The following is a 24,573-nucleotide window of genomic DNA, read 5'->3' as shown; positions in this document are numbered from 1 at the left end:
ATTATTATTTTTCTAACAATGGGAGACCGGGCTTTCTGCTCCGCCGCTCCCAGTCTGTGGAACGCTCTCCCTGACCACATGAGGGCACCACAGACTGTGGATGCTTTAAAAAAAGGCTTAAAAACCTTTCTTTTTTTTAAAAAAACATTTTTTTAGATATTTGCATACTAGTTCTAGCTATTAGGCTGTTCTAGTTTTTATTTGTATTTATTGTTATTATCTTTTTATTTGTATTTGTATTTTTTTTTAATACACAGTAGCACTTTGAGGTTGTTTACTCAATGGAAAGTGCTTTTTACAAATAAAATGTATTATTATTATTATTATTATTATTATTATTATTATTATTATTATTATTATTATTATTATTATTATTATTATTCTAACAATGGGAGACCGGGCTTTCTGCTCCGCCGCTCCCAGTCTGTGGAACGCTCTCCCTGACCACCTGAGGGCACCACAGATTGTGGATGCTTTTAAAAAAGGCTTAAAAACCCTTCTTTTTTTAAAAAAACATATTTTTTAGATATATGCATACTAGTTCTAGCTATTAGACTCTTCTAGCTTTTATTTGTATTATGTTTTTATTTTTATTTTTTTTAATACACTGTAGCACTTTGAGGTTGTTTACTCAATGGAAAGTGTTTTTTACAAATAAAATCAATTATTATTATTATTATTCTAACAATGGCCTTGGTTAAGAGGAATACAAGATCCAACTCAGACATGGATAGAGGGGCTTGAGGACTACAACCAAGCGGAGCCAGATGGTTCAACATGGGTCGATATGAGCGGCAGGGCTACAACCATCGTCTGTTCACCATTTCTTTGGCAGCAGATAAGAGCGATACGCCACATTCAGCACCGTCAGCAGTTTCCAGCCATCCCCAACCTTCACGCCATCCACCCCAACATATTCATGCCCCCTTCCATCCCGGGGTATGTCGTATATTCCTGTCGGAGCTGTCAACCGACGCCGTGTTCTTATCTGACAAGCCCTTCTCGTCATACTGACTTTTTCATTAAGAGACATCCTTTTGTCCCCGGCTGAAAAAAAAAAAAAAAAAAAGAGAGAGAGAGAGCTGGAGGAAGATGGAGGAACGAGCGAAACAATAAGCAAGACGTAGAAACAATGAGAACGAGGAAACGAAAGATTAGGTGTTTTTTTTTTGTATTTTTTTAATTAGGGCGTTTTTTTCAATTGCAACATTGAATGGTTTAAAATAGTGTATTAACAAGTTCATTAAACCTTTCTTCCTGCCATCGATTTGCCAACGCAGAAGAAGGAAGCCTGTTTTTTTATTTTTTTCCCTCTCTCTCTCGCTTCCTGCTTTCGACAGATAAATGAACACTCTGATTGAATTTAGTTAGGGTTTTGCGGGGTGAAGGCTGCAGCTTGACAGGCATTTGTTAGGGAGCATATTTCTACATTCATTTAAAATGAGCCGCTCGGGATTTAGCATAAATTCTCATTACTTCCCCGGTATCTAAATTGCATTATTTCAAGCTTGACGCTAAACCAATGCATGCCCTCCATTTCTCTGTGCCACCTACTCATCCTCTAAATGAGCTGGCATATGAATTCTGGCACAGTGATAATTGGAAGCATTTTTTTTTAAATATTTTTTTTTAAACTCATTCCACGCCAATGTCAGCCCACACCTGGATAATACCTGTTAGGTCATGTGACCATTTCAGGCCTGGGCAATTATTTTGAATCGGGGGGCCAAATTTAGAGAAAAAATATGTGTCTGTTTTTAGGAACACTAATACAAAACCTCACTATAATGTCTGATTGAATGCTAAAAACGTTATGACAGACCTCCTTAAAAAACTGAATGGAATTTTACATTTTTTTTAACTGAATGAGACACCCAGAATGTACATGAAAATAAAGAATGAGGGATTAACAATATTAACTATGACCGATAAAACACTGAATATTGACAACATATGAATGTCACACCCCGTCTCAATAGCATTTTTTTTTAACTCATTCCACACCAGTGTCAGGAAAAAAATCCAGATTTTTTCCACAGGAAAAATCCAGACTTTTTGACAGAAAACATTCCGACTTTTTGACAGAAAAAAATCCCGACCTCCTTAAAAAACGAAATGGAATTTTAATTTTTTTACTGAATGAGACACTCAGAATGTACATGAAAATAAAGAATGTGGGATTTACAATATTAACTATGACAGATAAAACACTGAATATTGACAACATATGAACGTCACACCCCGTCTCAATAGCATGTTTTTTGACTCATTTCACACCAGTGTCAGGAAAAAAATCCAGATTTTTTTAGACAAAAAATGCCGACATTTTGACGGAAAAATCCCGATTTTTTTGACAGAAAATCCCGATTTTTTGACAGAAAATATCCTGACTTTTTGACAGAAAATATCCTGACTTTTTGACGGAAAAAATCCCAACTTTTTCACCCAAAAAAATCCCGATTTTTTAAACGGAAAAAAATCCCGACTTTTTACACAGAAAAAATCCCGACTTTTTGACAGAAAACATTCCAACTTTTTGACAGAAAAAATCCCGACTTTTTCCACAGAAAAAATCCAGACTTTTTGAAAGAAAACATTCCGACTTTTTGACAGAAAAAAATCCCGACCTCCTTAAAAAACGGAATGGAATTTATTTATTTTTTTACTGAATGAGACACCCAGAATGTACATGAAAATAAAGAATGTGCGATTTACAATATTAACTATGACCGACAAAACACTAAATATTGACAACATATGAATGTCACACCCCGTCTCAATAGCATTTTTTTTAACTCATTCCCCACCAGTGTCAGGAAAAAAAATCCAGATTTTTTTAAACAAAAAATGCCGACATTTTCACGGAAAAAATCCAGATTTTTTGACGGAAAAAAATCCAGATTTTTGGACAGTAAATATCCTGACTTTTTGACAGAAAAAATCCAGACTTTTTCACCAAAAAAATCCAGATTTTTTCACAGAAAAAGTCCATACTTTTTGACAGAAAAAATTACGACTTTTTGACAGTAAAAATACAGACTTTTTCCACACAAAAAATCCTGACTTTTTGACAAAGAACATCCCGACTTTTTGACAGAAAAAAATCCAGACCTCCTTAAAAAACGGAATAGAATTTATTTATTTTTTTACTGATTGAGACACCCAGAATGTACATGAAAATAAAGAATGTGCGATTTACAATATTAACTATGACCGATAAAACACTGAATATTGACAACATATGAATGTCACACCCCGTCTCAATAGCATTCCACACCAGTGTCAGGAAAAAAATCCAGATTTTTTTAGACAAAAAATGCCGACATTTTGACGGAAAAAATCCAGATTTTTTAACAGAAAATATCCTGACTTTTTGACGGAAAAAATCCCGACTTTTTCACCCAAAAAATCCTGTTTTTTTCACAGAAAAAAATCCAGACTTTTTCCACAGAAAAAATCCATACTTTTTGACGGAAAAAAATACGACTTTTTGACAGAAAAAATCCCGACTTTTTCCACACAAAAAATCCCGACTTTTTGACAGAGAACATCCTGACTTTTTGACAGAAAAAAATCCCGACCTCCTTAAAAAACGGAATGGAATTTATTTATTTTTTTACTGATTGAGACACCCAGAATGTACATGAAAATAAAGAATGTGGGATTTATAATATTAACTATGAACGATAAAACACTGAATATTGACAACATATGAATGTTTCACCCCGTCTTGATAGCATTTTTAAAAACTCATTCCACACCAGTGTCAGCCCACACCTGGATAAAACCTGTTAGGTCATGTGACCATTTCACTGCCGTGTTTGGTAACAAAAAAAATGTCATGACTATCTAGACCAGGCCTGGGCAATTATTTGGCTTCGGGGGGCCAAATTTAGAGAAAAAATATATGTCTGTTTTTAGGAACACTAATACAAAACCTCACAATAATGTCTGATTGAATGCTAAAAACGTTATGACAGACCTCCTTAAAAAACGGAATGGAATTTTACTTTTTTTTAACTGAATGAAACACCCAGAATGTACATGAAAATAAAGAATGTGCGATTTACAATATTAACCATGACCGATAAAACACTGAATATTGACAACATATGAATGTCACACCCCGTCTCAATAGCATTTTTTTCAACTCATTCCACACCAGTGTCAGGAAAAAAATCCAGATTTTTTTAGACAAAAATGCCGACATTTTGACTGAAAAAATCCAGACTTTTTGATGGAAAAAATCCAGATTTTTTGACAGAAATATCCTGACTTTTTGACAGAAAAAAATCCAGACTTTTTCACCAAAAAAATCCTGATTTTTTCACAGAAAAAAATCCTGACTTTTTGACAGAAAAAATCCCAACTTTTTCTACAGAAAAAATCCCGATTTTTTGACAGAAAATATCCCGAATTTTTGACAGAAAAAAATCCAGACCTCCTTAAAAAACGGAATGGAATTTATTAATTTTTTTACTGAATGAGACACCCAGAATGTACATGAAAATAAAGAATGTGCGATTTACAATATTAACTATGACCGACAAAACACTGAATATTGACAACATATGAATGTAACACCCCGTCTCAATAGCATTTTTTTGAACTCATTCCACACCAGTGTCAGGAAAAAAATCCAGATTTTTTTAAACAAAAAATGCCGACATTTTGACGGAAAAAATCCAGATTTTTCGACGGAAAAAAATCCCGATTTTTGGACAGTAAATATCCTGACTTTTTGACAGAAAAAAATCCAGACTTTTTCACCAAAAAAATCCCGATTTTTTCACAGAAAAAAAATCCCGATTTTTTGACAGAAAAAATTCCGACTTTTTGACAGAAAAAATCCCAACTTTTTCTACAGAAAAAATCCAGACTTTTTGACAGAGAACATCCCGACTTTGAAGTTAGTAAAGAATAAAAGAGCCCTGCGAAATAGTCCCACCTGGCTCACCTGCTCCTTGGTGTTGCTCCTGTGTGGTAGACCAAGCTCCGTTTCATCCTTGAAAAATTTGACCGGAAAACCCATCAACGGTTTGATCTGCAACGTACAAGAGATACTGCAATTAGATCAAATGCTGTTTTATTGTCCCCTCATCTGCAAGTTTTAATTGGATGAGACACTTAATCATTTTGCATTTTTTTCCCCCCCAGAATTTGTTCATATGGTTTCTTGGCACTGAACCGACTTGGAGTCAAACTTTTGCTTGCATGCAGAACAGCCCCAGGCCTATGGACACTACATCAACACACCCAATACAATGGGCAAATACACACACACACCCCCTCCCACACCCCACGCCTTCACCACCGCTTGATTTCCCTTCGGGGTGATGGACGGCTGGCAGCGCTTCATAGCAGCAGTCGACCTCCAGGGTCCCAACTCCCCCCCCTCTGTTGCGAGTTGTCGTGATTATATGTAACATGTTTATGTGTGCATGGCATGGAGGTTTTTTCCCACTCCAGACTGGGTCCCCTTAGGAGCCCAGTCTAGATTGTATTTTTTTACTCAACTTCTTCCCCAGCGTTTTACCTTTTTCTCACCTTTTACGGGGCGCCTCGTGGGGACCCATCTGCGTTCCTGTTCTGTTCTTAACCCTGTACACTGTTTGAGCAGTAGCGGTGGCCGCATCCGGGAATCATTTTTGGTGATTTAACCCCCAATTCCAACCCTTGATGCTGAGTGCCAAGCAGGGAGGTAACGGGTCGCATTTTTATAGTCTTTGGTATGACTCGGCCGGGGTTTGAACTCACGACTAGAGATGTTCGATAATATCGGACTGCCTATATTATCGGCCGATAAATGCTTTAAAATAAAGACAACTTCAGATTGTTTTCTTTGTTTAAAAATTGAACAAGCACATTCTGAAAATGTACAAATCATAATGTCGTTGTTGTTGTTTTTACACTTAAATGTTGCGGTTAATAGTATTCTATCTTTATTTGTCGTTGTTTACATTTTCTGAAAAAAATTATGTGATAATCAGTCAACTCATTGGTGTTCATTTTTAATGTATCAAGATAAAAAAATATCAAAATCAAATCACAGAATGTTATTTATGTAGTTTACTCACTTCCCTCGACTGATGTACTAACTTCATGTGGTTTATTTTGTACATATGTAGCATCATCTACAACAGGGGTGTCCAAACTTTTTCCACTGAGGGCCGCACAAGGAAAATTCAAGCACGTTGGGGCCATTTTGATATTTTTCATTTTCAAACCACAACAAAATATATGCATTTTTTTATTTATTTTACCTTTAGGGGTCCCGGGGACCATAAAGGGTCTCAGTCATTAAAATGTTAAAAATAATTCAGATTATTATTATTTTTTTATTATTTAACGCTTACAGTAAATCTCTATATCAACTTCAAGTTGTTATAAAGTAATACAAATTAAATAAAATATTTTATGGCTTTTCTGTCAAAAACAACTTAGTTTTTTTTATAGTAAAACTGAAAGATGCAATAGTTAGTAACTAGAGCCCTAAAAGATCAATAATGCAGGACACCATTGATTTTAATTATTTCATATTTTTGAGTAATCACAGTGAAAAGATAAATAAAAAATCACTAAATATATTTGGGATCCAAAAGGTGCCCCTCTCATAAAGTGATACATTTTTATTAGGTTTTTCTTTTACTTTCAACACTTAAGTTACAAGATCAACCTCAGATATATCTGTCCATTTTATGTTTGAACTATTATTTTGTTTGTTTTATGCGCTTTTGTCAAAGAAAACATTGATGTTTTTATATGGCTACTACACAATATATGCAATATTTACCACATAAAACATTTTAAAGTGAAATATTTGAAGTCATTGGAGCCCTGAAAATAATTCATTATAACATGGATTTTTTTGTCATTATTATTATTGTTTGAGCAATGGCAAAAAAAGAAAAATGAAAAAAGACAAAAGGAAAAAACATTGCAACTTTTTCTCGTTAGACTTCACCTCATTCCACTTTTTTTAATGTTCTTTTTTATTTTTACAATAGTATTTCCAGAATGTGTGGCGGGCCGGTAAACAATTAGCTGCGGGCCGCACTTTGGACACCCGTGATCTACAGAGATACAAATAATTGCTATTGTGACATCTAGTGGACACATTTAGAACAGCAGTTTCTTTCATTCCAAAATTTCAGGTACATTTTTATACTTAACAAACTCATCCCGCGGGCCGGATAAAACCTGTTCGCGGGCCTGATCCGGCCCTCGGGCCGTACGTTTGACACCCCTGGATTAAATGATTAAGGTTTGTTCCTGACATGTCTAAACTATTGTTTGGGTTAATAGAAAGTGTATTTTTCATTCCAAATAAACAGAATGTTGTGACACAAACATCTTTAAATAAAGGTTCGTCACCATCAGTTTTGCTGAAAAGAATAACAATACGCTAAAGGTATAAAGTCGCCCTTCTCAGCTTTTATGGACAAATGTCAATTTAGCGTCTAGCCGCCCACAAGATAGCAATCCTAAAGCCATCATGGATGGCTCGTTTTATTGCAGGTCATTCGGAACGTAGTTGGCACGCATCCAAATTCCCAACCAGATGGAAGGTTGGCAAACTCTGTATGGAAGTATCTGGGTTGCCACAGCACCGGCCAATCACAGGGTCCCGTGCCGGTTCCCCCACCTTGGAGTTAAGAGTGGCAATAGCTGCGGGGTGTATTCCATTTAACTAGCAGTTTGCATGTAGTAGCTCCCCTGGTGACACCCGCTCTGGCTGGCCTTGGTCTCCTGATCTCCGCTGTAATTTAAGCAGATCACTGCTACAATTAACCTTTCCCAGTAAATATCAATTATGGCCCCCGGCTGGGCTAGAATTAAAAGGGTCATCAGCTAATCTGACAGGTCCTGTACGCTACCACCTGGCAGGGGGGAGAGGGGTAGCTTAGAGAGAGTGTTTGTCTACCCTTGTGCCCACCAGCTACCATGCCAAGTAGACGAGATTTCCTTTTAATTACACTGCCGGGGCAAGGGTGGGGATTGGCCAAAGGGTGTGAACGGCACTCCGAGGTCAGCAGTGACATCTTTGGAGTGAGTAGAGGAAGGAGCCTCCACCGTGCAATCAGGGTTCAGAAGCGGAAAGAAAAGAGAAACCTGGCAGGTGTGCCTAATCAATTTGAAATTCCGCCGCCGTCTCAACCCGCTGTCGGCCTAATCGCTCCTTCGATCTCGGAATAGATGGCGGGCTCTATGATTTCCCTCTGTCAAAGGAAACACAAAAGAACGCAATCCTGTCCGGCGAGCTGGGAGGCGACGTCAGCGTGTCAGGGTATGGTGTGCGTCTGTGCATAACAACGCTGTTACACCCAGCAGCCGATTACGTTGTTTACCTGGCATCGGCTTGGCTGGCAATTTCCGGAAGGTGCCCAATGCGTGGCCTGCAGCAACAATACCCAGTCAGCAATCAACTCAACTATCGATCAGTCCAAGGCATCTAATTAGCCGTCTAAGTTAATCATTGCAGTTTGCATGGCCCATCACCTGAGCCACCGTTCAGCGGAATGCGGGAGGGCAATTGATCTCTGCAGGAACTCGCCAGCGCTGACAAAAGATTGGCACCTCTGACTGGATGTGATTAAGGCAGAGACTAATTCCTGATCTCAGGATGTGTTTAACAGACCTTATAGGATCCCAACTGCATAACTTTAATATGGTGGATTTTTGATTTATTGCTGCTCATTAATGGTAAAGGACAAGAGTTTAAGAGGGGCAGAGGCTCGTTTGCAAAAGCTGGCAGTGTTTAAGGTTGCCATGCTTTTCTCCGAGGCTTAAGACAAGACTTACAGTCGGGATCAAAAGTTGACATACACTTGTAAAGAACATAATGTCATGGCTAGGGATGATGTTTGACAAGAAATTATCGAGTTCGAGCCCATTATCGAATTCTCTAATCGAACCGATTCTTTATCGATTCTCTTATAGGGGCGGCATGGCGTAGTGGGTAGAGCGCCCGTGTCAGAAACCTGAGGGTTGCAGGTTCGCTCCCCACCTCTTACCATGCCGTTGTGTCCTTGGGCAGGACACTTCACCCTTGCCCCCGGTGCCGCTAACACCGGTGAATGAATGATGGATGAATGAATGATAGGTGTTGGTCGGATGGGCCATAGGCGCAAATTGGCAGCCACGCTTCCGTCAGTCTACCCTAGGGCAGCTGTGGCTACGAAAGTAGCTTACCACCACCAGGTGTGAATGAATGATGGGTTTTTAACATGTAAAGCGACTTTGGGTACTTAGAAAAGCGCTATATAAATCCCAGGTATTATTATTATTATTATTATCGAGTCCAGATAGGTTGTTGTATATGGAAAAAAACACACAATATTTGGTTTAAGAAAACCTCACTTTTATTATATAAGAGAAAAAATAAAATAAAATAAATAAATAAATATTGACTGTTGTTACCCCCTAAAAAAATAAAAATAAATAAATAAATAAATATTTACTGTTGTTACCCAAAGTATATTAAGTGGGATTTTTCAGAAAAACAAATATATACAGTAACACAAAAACAACCTGTCTCTGTGATCACTATAGGTGTATAAATAATAATATAGTGTTAAATCAAATCAGTCCCTTGGGCACGAAACTGAAAATAATACAGCTCTCCAAAAAGTGCACTTCTGCTGCTATTGGAACATACTTCACAATCAGAATCAGAATCAGAATCAGAATAGTTTTATTGCCATTGTTTGAGAACGGGTTCACGAACTAGGAATTTTTCTTGGTGCAAACGTGCGACATAAAACACATATAACACATATTTGGTATAAAAAGAGCTGTCACTGAGCTATCAGATAGACTTAGAAGGAATTCAAGGAATTCAAGGAGCTGCTGTTAGGAGTTATTGTTCATTTGCCTGATGGCCGAGGGGAAAAAACTGTTCAGGTGGCGGGAGGTATGGGTCTGGATGGAGCGTAGTCTCCTGCCTGAGGGGAGAGGGGAGAATAGTGTGTGTCCAGGGTGAGAAGAGTCAGCTGTGATCCCACCCACACGCCTCCTGGTCCTGGAGGAGAACAAGTCCTGGAGGGATGGGAGCTTGCAGCCAATCACCTTCTCAGCAGCACGTACGATGCGCTGCAGTCTATTCTTATCCTGGACTGTGGCGCCGGGGAACCACACTGTGATGGAGGAGGTCAGGATGGACTCTATGATGGCTGAGTAAAACTGCACCAGCATCTCGGTCGGCACCTTAAGTTTCCTCAGCTGCCGCAGGAAGTACATCCTCTGCTGGGCCTTCTTGGTGAGGGAGCTGATGGTCAGCTTCTGGGGTCCATCAGTGTGGCCTCCTCCAGGAATGACTCCACGACACCTTTCTCTAACCTTCAGGTTATGTACGGCCTGAACATGTTTCATCATGCTTGTTGTACTTCCCCCCCTTACATGAGAGCGAAGCCTGGCAATAATAGCAGATAGCCGTTTCCTCGTCGTGTTTTTTTGTAAAATGAAGCCATGCCTTGAGGCGTTTTTTCCGGTCCATTTGTTGTTGCTGCTTCTGTATCTGCCGCCTAATGACTGAGCTACGTCATTTCCTGGGACGTGCCACAGGGCATTTCCTGTGGGACGGGATTCGTTCCCAGGGATTCGAATAAAGAACCAAGTCTTTTTCTTTACTATAGTGGCCTCGATAACGGGAACCGGTTCTCAAAAAGAGATTTGAGTCCATAGAATCAGGTTATTTTCTTATCGAACGGTTCTTTTCTTATCGAACAACCGGGAGAACCGGTTTCGAACATCATCCCTAGTCATGGCTGTCTTGAGTTTCCAATAATTTCTACAACTCTTATTTTTTCGTGACAGAGTGATTGGAGCACATAGTTGTTGGTCACATAAAACATTCATGAATTTTGGTTCTTTTATGAATTTATTATGGGTCTACTGAAAATTTCATCTGACATCACATGGACAAAGATAAGACCTTCTGGAGGAAAGTTCTGTGGTCAGATGAAACAAAAATTGAGTTTTTTGGCCACAATACCCAGCAATATGTTTGGAGGAGAAAAGGTGGGGCCTTTAATCCCAGGAACGCCATGCCTAACGTCAAGTATGGTGGTGGTAGTATTATGCTCTGGGACTGTTTTGCTGCCAATGGAACTGGTGCTTTACAGAGAGTTAATGGGACAATGAAAATGGAGGATTACCTCCAAATTCTTCAGGACAAGCTAAAATCATCAACCCGGAGGTTGGGTCTTGGGCACAGTTGGGTGTTCCAACAGGACAATGACCCCTGGGAGTAATTAGTTGGATATTAACTATTTCTTACGATTAAGTCTTCGTCAGACCTTATGGAACAGGTTTCTATCAAAAAACCACATTAGTATGTGGTTTTTATTACCACAGCACATTCTGCACATTGAAAATCATATTTGAGCTTATTTAATGAACCCTTTTTTTCAATTGCTAACACAATCCAAGTTAAGATGGACAAATATGAACTGAACTACATCAACGACGGGACGGTGTGGTGAGGTTGGGAGAGTAGCCGTGCCAGCAACCGGTTCGATCCCCACCTTCTACTAACCTTGTCATGTCCGTTGTGTCTTTGACTGATTGATTGATTGAAACTTCTATTAGTAGATTGCACAGTACAGTACATATTCCGTACAATTGACCGCTAAATGGTAACACCAGAATAAGTTTTTCAACTTGTTTACGTTGGGGTCCACGTTAATCAATTCATGGTACAAATATATACTATCAGCATAATACAGTCATCACACAAGTTAATCATCAGAGTATATGCATTGAATTATTTACATTATTTACAATCCGGGGGGTGGGACGTGGAGGGGGTTGGTTCTTTGAAACAAATATGAGTTAAAAAGTGGTCAAAATGTTAGCTGCAACTGATAATGTGTATCAATGTAATTTTGTCAATAACTAAAACAAGAATGTACTTAGCTGAATATACCACCTGCCTTCACGTCTCATAAACGTGTGTAGTGTTTGTGAATGCCACAACCAGACGTAGTTATAACCGTATTTCCCTAAGACGCACCATATTTTATATTTCAGAATTTGTTGTCTTCAATAAATCAATGTCCTTATGGTACTTGCCTATGAAGTGTAGTCTTCCAAAACCTTGACAGTAGGATATACGTTTACAAAAAATAAATTGCAACGTGAAAACCCATGTTTTACATGAATAATGTACAAGAAATTAGTTCCATTAGTCTCGGTATTGAACATGCCTCCGGTCTTTCTCTAGAGGCTGCTGCTCTGTGCTCTTTAATTATCTTCAAAGGGGCCCCCCAGCATCTTAATTTCCCCCCAGGTTGAGTGGTGCTGACTTTGTCTGCTAATTCCTGCAACTTTAACTCTGGGTGAAATCACCAATTCCCCCGTCATTAGAAAGGGCTTGTCAAGGCATCAGCAGATACACTGGAGGCCCGCATAAGTTCACTCAAGGAAATGTTTTGCTTTTTGCTGCTGGTGGCAGGAGTTCTGTGCTCTTGTGTCATCATTTTGTGTTCCTGATGTTTCCCTCTTGTTTTTATTTTTATTTTTGCCTTTTGGTTCGGGACCCTTTGGGACTGTGTGACAAGGGGTGGCACTTTCGCGACTTCTGCTGAGCTTTTTTTTGTGAACTTCTGGATCCTTTTGGCCACGGAGACCAGCTGCTGGGTCTCCGCCACACCGGAGTCCGTTTGGAGAGACCGGAGGAGATGCGGATGAAGAGACAGGGCTACGGAGCTGGTGCTGAGCGCCGGGACGGACAAGCTTCACAGTGTCTTGGCTGAATGAGCAGGTATCGGAAACCTCGGTCTCCTTGGACGTATCCATGCGGACTGGACACTGGCCGAGAGTTGGTGGGTGGCCGAGGTTGGAGTCGGCTTTCTTGGTTGCTTTGTTGGGTCTGCTCTTGTCTCTGGCCATGCTCCCCCCCCCCCCCCACCCCAGCAGACTAAGGCGGAAGGCAGAGCCTTTTCCGTTGCCGCCCCTAAGCTCTGGAACAGCCTTCCCCTCCACATTAGGTCAGCCCAGAGCCTGGGGGTCTTCAAAACCCTTCTTAAGACCTACCTTTTCTCGCTGGCCTTTAACCTGAGCTGAGCCCGCCCACTAGGCTTGCAATTTTACTTTTTATTCGAACCCTTTAACCGTATTGCTTTTGCACAATCTTGTTTAGCTCATTCATTGTTTATGTTCTTTCTTTGTTTTTGTTTGTTTTTTGCTCTATCCTTTTTAACCTGTAAAGCACTTTGGTCCAATTTAAAAATTGGTTTAAACGTGCTATATACATAAAGTTGCCTTGCCTTGCCTTGCCTAAGGCGTGGAACACAGCAGAGGCCACCACAATGTGTATGTTTTTGTTCTTTTTGTTGTTGTTTTACTTTTGTAGCTGTGTGTAGAAGTGGCTGGTTGCATCAGCTCTATTCTTTCATGTTTCCCTCTTACACACATGTTTATGTGTGCTATGGTTATGAGGGTTTTTTTCTCCATTGGCCTCAGTCTGGACCCCCTCTCCAGGGGCCCAGGCTTAGACTGAATTATATATATTTTTTCTCACCCCGTTACCTGTTTCTCACCTTTTTTGTAAGGGGTGCCGGAAGTTGGCAGACCCGTCAGCGATCCTGTTCTGTCTCCCTGTAATGCTTGATCCGGTTCTGTCTCCCTGTAATGTTTAATCCTGTTTTGTCTCCATGTAATGTTTGATCCGGTTCTGTCTCCCTGTAATGTTTGTCTGCTCTTGAATGGGATTGATGGGGTGTTTTCCGCACCTTTTGAGTTTGTGTGTTTCAGTTGCCATGACGGCAGATTACATCCACCTGCCTCTGGTTAGTGTTCGGGATGCGCACCTGTTGCCCGGACACTAATCAGAGAGCTATGTAGTCTATGCCCTGGCCTCACTCGGTCTGGCTTCCTAATTTGCTTTATGCTACAGATGACGACTTTTGATTCCTGCTACCTGTAGACTAGCTTCCACGCTAGGCTCTGTTTGTTGCTAGCTTCCACGCTAGCCCCTTTGGGTTTTGCCGTCCGTGTTTTGAGCACGTTTTTCTTTGTTCCCGTCTGATTTATTTTTAAAAATAAATCATTTCCTACCCGCACGCTGTGTCCGAAGTCCGTTTGCATCCTGGGAGAACAAAACCCCGCATCACGATGCGACCCGGTCGTCACAGTCTCACTTGTGATGCTGCCAATCACTCCGAAGCCTTACCGGTGGGCTTAAAACCGCGTGATGCTTCTTTGTCCATCTTTTTTGCACCTTGCAGGAGTGACACGGGACCACACTGGCTCTACGGTACGGTCTACCCCCTTTCATGAAAGAAGCTACTCACCATTGTTCCATGTCCTCTCACCATGTATCCTCTTTCCCTAGACAGCCGTCACCTGTCAGCAGTACTAGGGCAGGTTGCGCCTCAACCGTCTGCCTGTGTCAATCCTTATTACCCTTGAATATTGGACCTTACACCCCCCGTGTCCCCCCACCACTACTTCCCTTTTTAGCGACCTGTATGTTCGCATGATCCAAACAAGCATACTCAAGTCAAGGTTTTTGTGTGCTGGGCGTGGAAGAGTCAAGGGGCAAATCAGGCAAACGGATAGGGATACTTCCTCTAATTTGTTCTAAAAAGTGTCCAGCGCAAAGGACCCTCACCCCCATTAACCCAGCGACAGGCTGCTACCGCTGCTGGGGATGCATCACTTTTGTGTGTGTGTGAAGGGTCCCGGTGGTGTGCCGGGCAGAGGCACCTCGATGCTGGGTTCAATCTATCGGCTCATTATCCCCCCCGCCCCGGCCGGGGTGCAGACAAGTGCACTTTAGGGCCACAGGCCAAATTGATTCATCTGCCTTCATTTTCTTCAGGCTCAGAAGTGGCAGCTGCTCAGAGAGGCAGGGGGAAGGAGTTATGGCGGGAGACAGACGGGAGAGTGGGAAGGAGAGAGTCAGAAACCGAGTGAGATGAGGGTGGGGTGGGGGGGGGAGGCATCAAGAGAAGGCGGTATTCTTGGCTTTGTACCTCATCCATGTCTCATTTCACTTCCCTCTTCCCTCCCCCTTTCACTTTACAGCACCACTAACACCTCCGTCGCTGGAAATCGCTACCAAGGCGTGCACTCGCCTCCCCCCTCCCCCTGCGAGTCCCAAGTTGGAAATTAGCCCAAGGACAAGCGAGTGGATTTACTACAGGGAGAGCAAATGGATTTTTGCTTTTATTTTGACGAGTCCCAGTGCATCCATTACGCCTTTTTAATCATGCATTATTCATAGAGCTTGCCTTATAATAAATGTCCACATAAAGAATGGGTACACATTTTATACAAGGCCTGAAATGCTCTTTATAACTCCCTTCCCCGGGTGCATTCGTAAAGAGGATTCGCAAACACGATCAATGCAACGTCTCGACATGACATTACTTGAAGTACGAATTAGGCGCACAACAGTCATTACACTGCAAAAAGTCCGTGTTCAAAAATGAGGGGTATTTTACTTGAACTAAGCAAAATTATCTGCCAATAGAACAAGAAAAATTGGCTTGTCAAGACTTTCCAAAACAAGTGAAATTAGCTAACCTCAATGAACCCCAAAATACCTCAAAATAAGTATATTCTCACTAATAACAAGTGCACTTTTCCTGATAGAAAAAACAGATTTCAATATGTTGAAAAATGTTCTTAAATGACATAATGATATGCGCTCGGCATTACATTTCTTGAAACCAGCAAACTTATACTAAAAACGAGTTTATTGTTCTTAATGGAAAGGCAACAAGGCAAGCGCTTGTTACTCTCGGGGTCTCCTAGCCCGCTCAGGAAAAACATATTGTCTAAAAATGCATTTTTCCATGGATAACATGACATCATCGCGTCAAGTGCGTGCTCTTTCAGTCAATTAGTGCGCAAGGAATATATATGTATATATATATATATATATATATATATATTAGGGCTGGGAATCTTTGGGTGTCCCACGATTCAATTCAAAATCGATTCTTGGGGTCACGATTCGATTCAGAATCGATTTTGTTTTTTCAATTTAACACGATTCTCGATTCAAAAACAATTTTTTTTTTTTTTTTTTTTTTTTTAATTATTATTATTTTTTTTAATGAAAACAATACACAACAATACCATAATAATGCAATACAATTTCAAAACCAAACCCGACCCAGCAACATTCAGAATAGCAATAAACAGAGCAATTGAGAGCAATTGAGGAGACACAAACATGACACGGAACAATCTAAAAGTAGTGAGACAAAAATGAATATGATCAACAACAGTATCAATATTAGTAACAATTTCAACATAGCAGTGATTAAAAATCCCTCATTGATATTATCATTACAAACATTAATACAAAAAAAAATACAAAAAATGAACAATAGTGTCACACTTGCATCGCATCTCATAAACTAAATGTCTAATGATAATGTCAATGAGGGATTTTTAATCACTGCTATGTTGAAATTGTAACTAATATTGATACTGTTGTTGATAATATTCATTTTTGTTTCACTACTTTTGGTTTGTTCTGTGTCGTGTTTGTGTCTCCTCTCAATTGCTCTGTTTATTGCAGTTCTGAGTGTTGCTGGGTCGGGTTTGCTTTTGGAATTGAATTGCATTGTTATGGTATTGCTGTGTATTGTTTTGTTGGATTGATTAATTTAAAAAATAAATAAATAAATAAATAAAACCAAATAAAAAAAAAAATCGATTTTTTTAAAAATGAGAATCGATTCTGAATCGCACAACGTGAGAATCGCGATTCAAATTCGAATCGATTTTTTCCCACACCCCTAATATAGATGTGTTGGACTTTCACAATATTATGTCAGACCAACTCGACATCCATTGCTTTCGGTCTCCCCTAAAGGGGGGGGTTACCCACATATGCGGTCCTCTCCAAGGTTTCTCATAGTCATTCACATTGACGTCCCACTGGGGTGAGTTTTTCCTTGCCCGTATGTGGGCTCTGTACCGAGGATGTCGTTGTGGCTTGTGCAGCCCTTTGAGACACTTGTGATTTAGGGCTATATAAATAAACATTGATTGATTGATTGATTGATATATATGTATATATATATATTCCTTGCGCACTAATTGACTGAAAGTAATATTGAACAATTTATCTGAATGTGCATGAAGTATTTATGTTAAAACATTTTCTTTAAACGTCAAATGTTTACATACTAACTGTCAGTTTACTGTACTGTGCCAACTGTACTACTATATAAGTATGTATTTTCTATTGTTTCATTGAAAACAAAACAGCAAAGTCCATTTGGCTGTCATCTGTTTTAATTATGAGACACAATTGTGTCAGTCATGATTTTTTATTTCATGCTTGAAATAAGAAATGATTACCTTAAAAAAGTAGTTTTATACTTGTGAGTGTTGATGACACAGCTTTGCAACAGTTGATATTCTAGTTTCAAGCATGTTTTACTCAATATAGCTCATCAAATCTCAGCAACAAGCTGTCATTTCTTACTTGTCATGATCTGTGGTCTAGATCGTGTTTTGTTTAGCTATGTTCCGTTAGTTTTGGACTCCATAGTTCCTGTTTTTGTGCACCCTTGATTGTTTTAGTTTCCATGACGACTCATTAGTTTCACCTGTCTCATGTGTTCGGATCACGCACCTGCTTTAATCAGAGACTACTATTTAAGCCTGTTTTGCCAGCTAGTCATCCTGGCGACATTACTCTGTATTTGCCCTGTTCATGCCATAGATCCATGCTCAGCCAAGTAAGTTTTGTTTCATGTCCATAGTTTCTGCCTATGTGTTAGTTTTTGTATCATACGCTAAGTTGTGTCTTCGCCTTGAGCGCTTTTTGTTTGTACCCTTTTACAGTCATAATTAAACATGTTCCTACCTCCAAGCCTTGTCCGATATAGTCCGATTGCATTCCGGGAGAACAAATCTTGCAGTGAGCTACGAAAACCTCCACGTCCTGACATTACTGACGTCATTTAGGACAGGGGTCACCAACCTTTTTGAAAGCAAGAGCTACTTCTTGGGTACTGATTAATGCGAAGGGCTACCAGTTTGATACACACTTAAATAAATTGCCAGAAATAGCCAATTTGCTCAATTTACCTTTAACTCTATGTTTATTATTAATGAATGATATTTACACTTAATTAAACGGTTTAAAAGAGGAGAAAACACGAAAAAAAAAGACAATTAAATTTTGAAACATAGTTTATCTTCAATTTCGACTCTTTAAAATTCAAAATTCAACCGAATAAAAGAAGAGAAACACTAGCTAATTCGAATCTTTTTGAAAAAAATAACAAAAATAATTTATGGAACATCATTAGTAATTTTTCCTGATTAAGATTAATTTTAGAATTTTGATGACATGTTTTAAATAGGTTAAAATCCAATCTGCACTTTGTTAGAATATATAACAAATTGGACCAAGCTATATTTCTAACAAAGACAAATCATTATTTCTTCTAGATTTTCCAGAACAACATTTTTAAAAGAAATTCAAAAGACTTTGAAATGAGATTTAAATTTGATTCTACAGATTTTCTATATTTGCCAGAATTGTTTTTTTGAATTTTAATCATGATAAGTTTGAAGAAATATTTCACAAATATTCTTCGTCGAAAAAACAGAAGCTAAAATGAAGAATTAAATTAAAATGCATTTATTATTCTTTACAATAAAAAACATTAAAACATTTACTTGAACATTGATTTAAATTGTCAGGAAAGAAGAGGAAGGAATTTAAAAGGTAAAAAGGTATATGTGTTTAAAAATCCTAAAATCATTTTTAAGGTTGTATTTTATCTCTAAAATTGTCTTTCTGAAAGTTATAAGAAGCAAAGTAAAAAAATGTATGAATTTATTTAAACAAGTGAAGACCAAGTCTTTAAAATATTTTCTTGGATTTTCAAATTCTATTTGAGTTTTGTCTCTCTTAGAATTAAAAATGTCGGGCAAAGCGAGACCAGCTTGCTAGTAAATAAATACAATTTAAAAAATAGAGGCTGCTATTTGAGCTATTTTTAGAACAGGCCAGCGGGCTACTCATCTGGTCCTTACGGGCTACCTGGTGACCGCGGGCACCGCGTTGGTGACCCCTGATTTAGGACCAAAACACTTAAAACAAGTAAAACACTCTAACATAAAATCTGCTTAGTGAGAATAATGATCTTATCAGACAGAAAATAAGCAAATATCACCCTTATTTGAGATATTTCATCTTACTTAGATTTCACTTTTTGCTGTTTTTTTTTAAAAATAGGTGGCGGAATTGGCCTTTTATGCACAATGCGAGGTATGTGCGGTAACAATACTGTAACAAAGCAGTCACCCTGTAAAAGGAAACCACCTCCCCCGTCCCCCCTCGTCTCATTCCCAGCCAACAAGCACCCCATGAGAGTCTTAAAGTCCCACGGGATCCCATTTGGAACAGATGAACTACGGAGAAGGAGCACTCCCCGCGGACCACGGGTCTCTCCAATCACCCCTGCCATATGTCTCCGGTGGGGGGAACAAGGCAAGAGACATGTAAGGGGTGAGGAAAAGGGTGCACCTGCTCCAAAATACGAATTAATCCCTCAGCACCTGTCTCCCGAGCCCCGAGCAAGCAGCAGATACTGTACATACATACATACATACATACATACATACGCTCACACCGCTCCTGAAACAGACTCTGGGCTGCGTTGATAAGCACAAAGCCTTTTTTTTTTTTTTTTTTTTCTCCCCCCATTTACTCCAAACTCCGAGGCAAAGCTTAGGCCAGAGCTACCGGCAACAATTAAGCAGATGAAGTCAAAATACTAATTAGCGTCCAGGCGGCTGCTGTGCATGTGCTTTGCCAATACAATGCTCCATAAGCTCGCTTTGTTACGCTCATTTATTATTAATGAACGCCACACTTTTTTAGGGGGGACGCAACGAACGCATTTTTGCAAAACATCAGCATTTACAAATTCGAAGGGCGTTTCATTTCCTAATAAAAGTGTGATTTTGCAAGTAAATATTTGACTTTTGCCTAAAACAGGGGTTGAAGGAGCCATATTGGACCAAAAACACAAAAAACAAATCTGTCTGGAGCCGCAAAAAATGATAAGTCTTATATAAGTGTTATAATGAAGGCAACACATGATGTAAGTGTCTATATTAGCTATAATAGCCGACTATCAAAATGACTTTAAAAGTCATATATAAGTCTTATAATGAAGGCAACACATGATGTAAGTGTCTATATTAGCCTACTATCAAAATGACTTGAAAAGTCTTATATAAGTGTTATAATGAAGGCAACACATGATGTAAGTGTCTATATTAGCTATAATAGCCTACTATCAAATTAATTTAAAAATCTTATATAAGTGTTATAATGAAGGCAACACATGATGTAAGTGTCTATATTAGCCTACTATCGAAAGACTTTAAAAGTCTTATATAAGTGTTATAATGAAGGCAACACATGATGTAAGTGTCTATATTAGCTATAATAGCCTACTATCAAAATTACTTTAAAAGTCTTATATAAGTGTTATAATGAAGGCAACACATGATGTAATATAATAGCCTACTATCAAAATATCTATGTGTCGCAGGCTGACGCAAATCATCTTTGACAGAAAATGTTGAAATGTAATATTCTACACATTTTTACAACATTAGAAAACATTAGTAAATCAGAGGCTACTCAGAAGGTGAGATAACTCCTGGTAATGACTGACTTCTAATGGCCAAAGGTATAATAGATGTGTGTGTCCAAGTTAAAGGAAACTGTCTTACTTTAATAGATTTATTACAATCGTTGGCAAGCTAGGTAATGTTTGCTGTGGTCTGGAACAAAATGGCACACAAACAACTATCAGAAATGCAGCCAATGTTATACATACAGATAATGTGTCATGAGACATGCAAACCTAAATGATATACAAAGAGAATAAAAGTAAAGGAAATTAAATGAGCTCAAATATAGCTACAAATGAGGCATAATGATGCAATATGTGCATAAAGCTAGCCTAAATAGCATGTTAGCATTGATTAGCTTGCAATCGTGCACTGACCAAATATGCCTGATTAGCACTCCACACAAATCAATAACATCAACAAAGCGCACCTTTTGTGCATTCACGCACAGTATAAAACTTTTGGTGGACAAAATGAGAGGAGTGGAGGATTTTACATGTAAACAAACAGTCCACACTATGGTGAGTTCAAGAACCGCCAAATTTAGTAGGACAAAACGACGTTCAACAAATAGTCTCCTCAGTGAAGCATACACACAAACATACTAAACAGTGGTAGTTCGAACAATTGGGAAGGTTTGTGTCCTCAAACAAAAAACGTACTAAAACATCTTTAAAATGTTCCAGGGAGCCAGTAGGGCGGCACTAAAGAGCTTCAAGGGTTGCTGAACCCAGGCCTAAAAGAAACAAAAAAACACACATCCCTATGTAAGTGCAGAAAACTGTAATTCTTAGTGTATCTGAGTTGATTATTGTTATGTATAAATTATAGGCAGGCTTTCAACTAAATTAATTCTTTTGTTGCAGTCCGCCACAGTTACATTGGGACTGCTACAGAAGGATTTGGTCTTGTCATTTATTAGTTTATCTAAAATGTGTAACCACATTGGTGCACAAAAGTACTCTTTCAAGGGAACCTAGCTTGGCTAAAACAGACATCTTGGGGCAGGTTGGTAGAGTGGCCGTGCCAGCAACTGGAGGGTTCCATGTTCGATCCCCGCTTCCGCCATTCCTAGTCACTGCCGTTGTGTCCTTGGGCAAGACACTTTACCCACCTGCTCCCAGTGCCACCCACACTGCTATAAATGTAACTTAGATATTGGCTTTCACTATGTAAAGTGCTTCGAGTCACTAGAGCAGGGGTCACCAACGCGGTGCCCGCGGGCACCAGGTAGCCCGTAAGGACCAGATGAGTAGCCCGCTGGCCTGTTCTAAAAATAGCTCAAATAGCAGCAATTACCAGTGAGCTGCCTCTATTTTTTAAATTGTATTTATTTACTAGCAAGCTGGTCTCGCTTTGCCTGACATTTTTAAATCTAAGAGAGACAAAACTCAAATAGAATTTGAAAATACAAGAAAATATTTTAAAGACTTGGTCTTCACTTGTTTAAATAAATTCATACATTTTTTTACTTTGCTTCTTATAACTTTCAGAAAGACAATTTTAGAGAAAAAATACAACCTTAAAAATGATTTTAGGATTTTTAAACACATATACCTTTTTACCTTTTAAATTCCTTCCTCTTCTTTCCTGACAATTTAAATCAATGTTCAAATAATTTAATTTTTTTTATTGTAAAGAATAATAGATACATTTTAATTTAATTCTTCATTTTAGCTTCTGTTTTTTCGACGAAGAATATTTGTGAAATATTTCTTCAAACTTATTATGACTAAAATGAAAATAAATTATTCTGGCAAATCTAGAAAATCTGTAGAATCAAATTTAAATCTTATTTCAAAGTCTTTTGAATTTTTTTTTAAATTTTTGTTCTGGAAAATCTAGAAGAAATAATGATTTGTCTTGGTTAGAAATATAGCTTGGTCCAATTTGTTATATATTCTAACAAAGTGCAGATTGGATTTTAACCTATTTAAAACATGTCATCAAAATTCTAAAATTAATCTTAATCAGGAAAAATTACTAATGATGTTCTATAAATTATTTTTTTAATTTTTAAAAAAGATTCAAATTAGCTAGTTTTTCTCTTCTTTTTTTCAGTTGAATTTTGAATTTTAAAGAGTCGAAATTGAACATACACTATGTTTCAAAATTTAATTGCCATTTTTTTCGTGTTTTCTCCTCTTTTAAACCGTTCAATTAAGTGTGAATAAAATTAATTATTAATAATAACATAGAGTTAAAGGTCAATTGAGCAAATTGGCTATTTCTGGCAATTTATTTAAGTGTGTATCAAACTGGTAGCCCTTCGCATTAATCAGCACCCAAGAAGTAGCTCTTGGTTTCAAAAAGGTTGGTGACCCCTGCCCTACGGTAAGTCTTTGCTGGAATATTTGTATGCAGTAGTACATTACACCATTGTTCCTTAAATTATTTTTTAAATTTTTTCAAAAAGATTCAAATTAGCTAGTTTTTCTCTTATTTTTTTCAGTTGAATTTTGAATTTCAAAGAGTCGATATTGAACATACACTATGTTTCAAAATTTAATTGTCATTTTTTTGTGTTTTCTCCTCTTTTAAACCGTTCAATTAAGTGTGAATATCATTAATTATTTATAATAACATAGAGTTAAAGGTAAATTGAGCAAATTGGCTATTTCTGGCAATTTATTTAAGTGTGTATCAAACTGGTAGCCCTTCGCATTAATCAGTACCCAAGAAGTAGCTCTTGGTTTCAAAAAGGTTGGTGACCCCTGCACTGCACTAGAGAAAAGCGCTATATAAATATAATTCACTTCACATTTTTACTCAGGTTGCGCACCAACCAGCTCAGTTTCCAGACACAAACATTGAGTTTTGTGTTATGGCAATTTATGCAAATAAGATGATGCCATCAAAGGTGACGAAGGGTAATGTTGAACTATTTCAGATCCGGTGGCTTTCATAAGGTCAGGGGTCACCAACCTTTTTGAAACCAAGAGCTACTTCTTGGGTAGTGATTAATGCGAAGGGCTACCAGTTTGATACACACTTAAATAAATTGCCAGAAATAGCCAATTTACTCAATTTACCTTTAACTCTATGTTATTATTAATAATTAATGATATTTACACTTAATTGAACGGTTTAAAAGAGGAAAAAACAAGAAAAAAATGGCAGTTAAATTTTGAAACATAGTTTATCTTCAATTTCGACTCTTTAAAATTCAAAATTCAACCGAAAAAAAGAAGAGAAAAACTAGCTAATTCGAATCTTTTTGAAAAAATTAAAAAAAGAATTTATGGAACATCATTAGTAATTTTTCCTGATTAAGATTAATTTTAGAATTTTGATGACATGTTTTAAATAGGTTAAAATCCAATCTGCACTTTGTTAGAATATATAACAAATTGGACCAAGCTATATTTCTAACAAAGACAAATCGTTATTTCTTCTAGATTTTCCAGAACAAAAATGTTAAAATAAATTCAAAAGACTTTGAAATAAGGTTTAAATTTGATTCTACAGATTTTCTAGATTTGCCGGAATAATTTTTTTAAATTTTAATCATGACAAGTTTGAAGAAATATTTCACAAATATTCTTCGCCGAAAAAACAAAAGCTAAAATGAAGAATTAAATTAAAATGTATCTATTATTCTTTACAATAAAAAAAAAATTACTTGAACATTGATTTAAATTGTCAGGAAATAAGAGGAAGGAATTTAAAAGGTAAAAAGGTATATGTGTTTAAAAATCCTAAAATCATTTTTAAGGTTGTATTTTTTCTCTAAAATTGTCTTTCTGAAAGTTATAAGAAGCAAAGTAAAAAAAAAGAAGAATTCATTTAAACAAGTGAATACCAAGTCTTTAAAATATTTTCTTGGATTTTCACATTCTATTTGAGTTTTGTCTCTCTTAGAATTAAAAATGTCGAGCACAGCGAGACCGGATTGCTAGTAAATAAATACAATTTAAAAAACAGAGGCAGCTCACTGGTAAG

The 24,573-nt window shown here is 37.9% G+C and overlaps 1 protein-coding gene across 1 annotated transcript in view; it reads right to left on the bottom strand.

Annotated features, from left to right (window-relative positions):
- Positions 1-24,573, bottom strand: part of LOC133652762 (fibrosin-1-like protein) — a 498,516-nt gene that overhangs the window by 182,558 nt on the left and 291,385 nt on the right. The window contains exon 3 of the mRNA XM_062051814.1: positions 4,958-5,044. Within this exon, the coding sequence (XP_061907798.1) occupies positions 4,958-5,044 (87 nt within the window). The remainder of the gene's footprint in view (positions 1-4,957; positions 5,045-24,573) is intronic.

This window comes from Entelurus aequoreus, linkage group LG06, assembly GCF_033978785.1.
Source record: "Entelurus aequoreus isolate RoL-2023_Sb linkage group LG06, RoL_Eaeq_v1.1, whole genome shotgun sequence".
Taxonomy (NCBI): domain Eukaryota; kingdom Metazoa; phylum Chordata; class Actinopteri; order Syngnathiformes; family Syngnathidae; genus Entelurus; species Entelurus aequoreus.
The sequence above is the reverse complement of the archived record's forward strand: the minus strand, read 5'-3'. Positions and strand labels throughout refer to the sequence as shown.